Below are 6,007 nucleotides of genomic sequence, written 5' to 3' on the forward strand. Positions count from 1 at the left end.
CCCTTCCCCTCAAGCCTCTATTTCATCCCCTGGGATCTTGTGTACCCAAATTATGGCCATGCCACGATATGCAGGCATGGATGGAACTTTCTTCTTGAAACTTTGGTCTCAGGGAAATTATCTCTCCCTTTAAATTACAAAAGATTACATTTGCTCCCCATTTTATGTCTATTCATCCAGCTCTGTTTGAGTCTGTCCAATGCTACTGTTCTTACCCATTAAGTGTCAGATTTATCAGGTTTTTTCCTATTATGCCATAATCTTTAATTTTCTGTTAAATTTTGTGTGCCTGCATCCTGTCCCTCTCCCGGATGTTGCTGCAGTTGGTGGTTGCCATCAGGCTCTCATTCTCCTTTTACCACCATTAGCTCCTCCTACTTTTGCTCAGTTCTACTGCTGGTGGAAGAAAGCCATGGATCTGGGGGCTTCAGAAAATGATTCCATTGTCACTGAGTTTGTGCTGCTCGGCCTAACAGAGGCTCCAGCTCTACAGCCCATCCTCTTCATCATCTTCCTTCTCGCTTATGTAGCTACTGTTGGGGGCAACGTCAGCATCCTGGCTGCCATCCTCGCTGAACCCAAACTCCACACCCCCATGTACTTCTTTCTGGGGAACTTGTCCCTGCTGGATGTCGGGAGCATCAGTGTCACTGTCCCTGCCATGCTGAGGCGCCTCATGTCCAATAACAGAAGCATTTCCTACAGCGCCTGCCTCTCCCAGCTCTTCTGCTTCCACCTCCTGGCAGGAGCGGACTGCTTCCTGCTGACAGCCATGGCCTATGACCGCTATCTGGCCATCTGTCAGCCCCTCACCTACAGCACCCGCATGAGCTGGGGAATCCAGCAAGCACTAGTGGGCATGTCATGTGTCTTTTCCTTCACCAATGCACTGACTCAAACTGTTGCCTTATCTACTCTTAAGTTCTGTGGCCCCCATGTGATCAATCACTTCTACTGTGACCTCCCACAGCTCTTCCAGGTCTCCTGCTCCAGCACCCAGCTCAACGAGCTGCTGCTTTTTATAGCAGCAGCCTTCATGGGTGTGGCCCCCTTGGTCCTCATCACTGTGTCCTATGCACATGTGGCAGCTGCAGTCCTACGAATCCGCTCTGCTGAGGGCAGAAAGAAAGCTTTCTCCACATGTGGCTCCCACCTCACTGTGGTGGGCATATTCTATGGGACAGGTGTCTTCAGCTACATGAGGCTGGGCTCAGTGGAGGCTTCAGAGAAGGACAAAGGGATTGGCATCCTCAACACTGTCATCAGCCCCATGCTGAACCCTCTCATCTACAGCTTCCGGAACCCTGATGTGCAGGGTGCCCTGCGGCGGGTGTTCACAGGCAGACGGCCTTCGGAGTGAGATCCCTCCTCTGGCCTTAATGAATGTCATGGCTCTTTGTCTTTGCTGCTTCCAAAAGGTATTGTGATTAGTGCAGATGGGAAGTGAGTGTGATGAAATGGGGTTAGAGACTGGCTTAGGAAGGAAAGTACAATAAAGATGATAATAGCCATCACTTATGAAATATGACAGGCCCCGTTCTAAGTGACTGAGGTCTACTAACTCATTTAATCCTCATAACAACCTTGTGAGGTAGATACAGATTTACAAATTACAGATTAGGAAACTGAACCTCAGAGAGGTTAAGTAACTTGCCAAAAGTCACACAGCTAATGAACATCAGAGCTGGGATTTGAACCCAGGCAGGCTGAATCTTTAAAGACTGCATCTCATTTCAGGGAGGAGGGATATCTGTAAGGTGTGTGTGTGGGGGGGATGAGTAAAAAAAGAATTAAAAAGAAAAGGAAAATCAGTGTTACAGGAAAAAAGCTATTTAAATAAAACAGTAGTATGAATTAAGACATTTTTGTTCCTTTGACAAATTTATAGTTTGCTCCAGAGTAGCTGGTAGAGGCTGAAGGAATTACTGGAAGCCAATTTCAACAAATAAATCAACAGAAAGGAAATAATTTTTAAAAACCAAGTCTGAGGGAATAGGCCCTGTTTAGAAATACCAGAGAGGTGAGGCAGAGTATTTTCATATTCATTTCAACAATACAAAAAGTATGTGTAATAAAGTTAGAAAAAGAGGTTCAACTCATTTAGAAAAGTCTTCCCGACTGAATGGAATCTTTGCCATCTCTGATAGAAACCTGAAACCAAGCCTTTCTCTCTGTATTGCTGCAAGGGGGAACGTACTTCATTTATTCAATTTATAACTTTAAAAGCTTTTTCCATAATGTAATAAAAATGCATGATTTAAAAAATTAGAAAGTTCAAAAAGAATAAAATTAAATTTACCTTTAAGTGTGCCATTTGGAGATAATCATTATAGACATTAAGCATACAGTTGTTAAAAAAATGTTCATACTTAATATATATTTGCCAAAGTAGACTTATTCTATACTTAATCTCTATACTCTGCTTTTTTTCAGAATTATGTAAGGGAACATCTTTCCATGATAATAAATATAGATCTTTCTCATCTTTTTCTATGGTTGCATAGTATTTCTTTGAATGGGTGGCACAAAATGACTGCCTATTAGCGAAACTGTGTTGGTTCAAGTGATCCTGTTCTATGGAAAGCTGCAGTGAGCATCCTTATACATTCACCTGTGCACGCTCTTCTAAATATTTGCTGAGGATAATTTCCCATGGAGTGGAATTCCTGGGTCAAAGTATATGAAACTTTTCGAGGCACTGGAAAACAAATTGCCATTCAGAAAAGATTGAACAGATCGAAATTCCATATTACCAATTGCTTCTATCTCGGCTAATGTGATAGGCCAAGTATTATAATTCGGTGTTCTAATTCAAAATTAATCAGTAGTAAAGTTAAATGTATGTGTATGTGTTTCTAAGAGCTTCTTCTTATAAATTTGGAAGTACTCTTTTTTTTTAAAAAGGTTATTTATTTATTTATTTATTTGACTGAGAGAGAGAGAGAATGCACGTGCACGAGTGTGTGTGTGTGGGGGGGGAATGACAGACAGAGGGAGAGGCAGAAGCAGGCTCCCCACTGAACAGGGAGCGGGCTGTAGGGCTCAATCCCAGGAGCCCTGGGATCATGACCTGAGCCAAAGGCAGACCCTTAACCAACTGAGCCACTCAAGTGCCCCTGGAAGTACTCTTATTAATGATATTAATTCTTCATCTTGTAAATAGAGCAAATACAATGCTCTTTTTTGCCACACAGAAGTTTAAATTTACACGTGGTAGAAGGGCTCCATCTTTTCAGCTATAAAGTTTCAGTATCTGGTTTCGGCCTGATGTCTAGAAAAACCTTTTTAAATTTTGAATGGATGGATTCATTGATTCTTTCTCCCACTGATACTAAATGACACTCTTGCTAAATATCCTTATAGTTTAGGGTTTGTTGTGGGACTCCTTTTCCAGCACTGCACTTTTTAATCACGGCGGTATTACAGTACAAATTACTACGCAGTTCTTAAGGTCTAGCCTTGCCAATTCCTGCAGCAGCTTACTCTCATCAACCGTCCTGCTAGATTAATTCTAATATAGACTGTAGCAACGTATAAATTTAGGAAGTAGTGACATCTTTAAATTATTACATCTCCCATTCTGGAACAAAGTATATCTCTTCAGTTAATCAAGTCATGTTTTAGAGTATAAGATATTTTTTAAAGTTTTTATTTTAATTCCAGTTAGTTAACATACAGTGTTATATTGGTGTTGGGCGTACAATATAGTGATTCAGCAATTCTATACTCAGTGTTCATCACAGCAAGCGCACTCTTCAATCCCCATCAATTATTTAACTCATCTCCCACCCATCTCTTCTCTGGTAACCATCAGTTTGTTCTCTACGGTTAAGAGTCTGTTTCTCGGTTTGTCTCTCTCTCTCTTTTTTCCCTTTGTTTGTTTGTTTTGTTTCTTTAATTCCACATATGAGTGAAATCATACCGTATTTGTCTTTCTCTGACCAACTTATTTCACTTAGCATAATACTCTCCAGCTCCATCCATGTCATTGCAAATGGCAAGATTTTATTCTTTTTATGGCTGAGTAATATTCCATTGTGTGTGTGTGTGTGTAGATATATCCATATCTAATCTCTATCTCTATCTATCTATCATCTATCTATCTATCTATCTATCTATCTATCTATCTATCTATCATCTATCTATCTATCATCTATCTATCATCTATCTATCTATCTATCTATCTATCTATCTATCTATCATCTATCTATCTATCATCTATCTATCATCTATCTATCTATCTATCTATCTATCTATCTATCTATCTAATCTATCATCTATCTATCTACCTATCACATCTTCTTTATCCATTCATCTATCGAGGGACACTTGGGCTGCTTCCCTATCTTGGCTATTGTAGATAATGGTGCTATAAACATAGGGGTGCATGTATCCCTTTGAATTAGTGTTCTTATATTCTTTGGGTAAATACCTAGTATTGCAATTGCTGGATCCTAGGGTAATTCCATTTTTAGATTTTTGAGGACCCTCCATACTGTTTTCCACAGTGACTGCACCAGTTTGCATTCCCACCAACAGTGCAAGAGGGTTCCTTTTTCTCCACATCCTTGCCAACATCTATTGTTTCTTGTGTTGTTGATTTTATCCATTCTGACCAGTGTGAGGTGATATCTCATTGTAGTTTTGATTTGTACTTCCCTGATGGTAAGTGGTGACAAGCATCTTTTCATGTATCTGCTGGCTATGTGGATGTCTTCTTTGGAGAAATGTCTGTTCATGTCTTCTGCAATTTAAATTGGATTATTTGGGTTTTGGGGGGATATTGAGTTTTATAAGTTCTTTATGTATTTTGGATACTAACCCTTTCTCAGATATGTCATCTGCAAAAATCTCCCATTCTGTACATTGATTTTTAGTTTTGTTCATTGTTTCCTTTGCTATGCAGAAGCTTTTTGTTTTGATGTAGTCCCTGTAGTCTATTTTTGCTTTTTTTCCCTTTGCCTCAGGAGACATATCTAGTAAGAAGTTCCTACAGCTGGTGTCAAAGAGGTTGCTGCCTGTGCTCTCTTCTAGTATTTCTATGGTTTCAGGTCTCACATTTAGATCTTTAATCCGTTTTGAATTTATATTTGTGTATGGTGTAAGAAAGTGGTCCAGTTTCATTCTGTTGCATGTAGCTGTCCAGTTTTCCCAACACCATTTGTTGAAAAGATTGTCCTTTTCCCATTGGATATTCTTCCCTGTTTGTCAAAGATTAATCAACCATATAGTTGTGAGTCTATTTCTGGGTTTTCTATTCTGTTCCACTGATCTATGTGTCTATTTTTGTGCCAATGCCATACTGTTTTGATTACTGTAGCTTTGACAAAGGTAGAACTTCAAACCCAGAAATGTGATGCTTCCAGCTTTGCTTTTCTTTTTCAAGGTTGCTTTGACTATTTGGGGTCTTTTGTGGTTCCGTATGAATTTTAGAATTGTTTGTTCTAGCTCTATGAAAAATGCTGTTGGTATTTTTATAGGGATTGCATTATAGATTGCTTTTTTTTAGTAATAATTTTTTATTATGTTATGTTAGTCACCATACAGTATATCCTTACTCTTCGACGTAGTGTTCCATGATTCATTATTTGCATATAACACCCAGTGCACCACGCAATATGTGCCCTCCTTAGTACCCATCACTGGCCTATCCCATTCCCCCCACCATCGAAGCCCTCAGTTTGTTTCCCAGAGTCCATAGACTCTCATGGTTCATTCCCCCTTCTTTTCACCCCCCTTTCTTCTTCTTCCTTCTCCTACCAATCTTCCTGCTATTTCTTATGTTCCATAAATGAGTGAAACCATATGATAATTGTCTTTCTCTGCTTGACTTATTTCACTTAGCATTATCTCCTCCAGTCCCATCCATGTTGCTGCAAATGTTGTATAATCCTTCTGATGGCTGAGTAATATTCCATTGTATATATGCACCACATCTTCTTAATCCAGTCATCTGTTGAAGGGCATCTCGGTTCCTTCCACAATTTAGCTATTGTGGACATTGCTG

At 39.8% G+C, this 6,007-nt stretch overlaps 1 protein-coding gene across 1 annotated transcript; it reads left to right on the forward strand.

The window, feature by feature from the left end:
* Window positions 1-412: 412 nt before the first annotated feature.
* LOC113269197 (putative olfactory receptor 3A4) lies at window positions 413-1,360 on the forward strand. The gene has a single exon (XM_026517938.3). The coding sequence runs from the start codon at window positions 413-415 to the stop codon at window positions 1,358-1,360; it is 948 nt and encodes a 315-aa protein (XP_026373723.3).
* The last annotated feature ends 4,647 nt before the right edge of the window (window positions 1,361-6,007 follow it).

This window comes from Ursus arctos, unplaced genomic scaffold (genome assembly GCF_023065955.2).
Source record: "Ursus arctos isolate Adak ecotype North America unplaced genomic scaffold, UrsArc2.0 scaffold_24, whole genome shotgun sequence".
Classification (NCBI taxonomy): Eukaryota; Metazoa; Chordata; class Mammalia; order Carnivora; family Ursidae; genus Ursus; species Ursus arctos.

Bases quoted from the DNA above. Each gene is read 5' to 3' on its own strand.
- LOC113269197 (XM_026517938.3), top strand. From the start codon at position 413: ATGGATCTGGGGGCTTCAGAAAATGATTCCATTGTCACTGAGTTTGTG.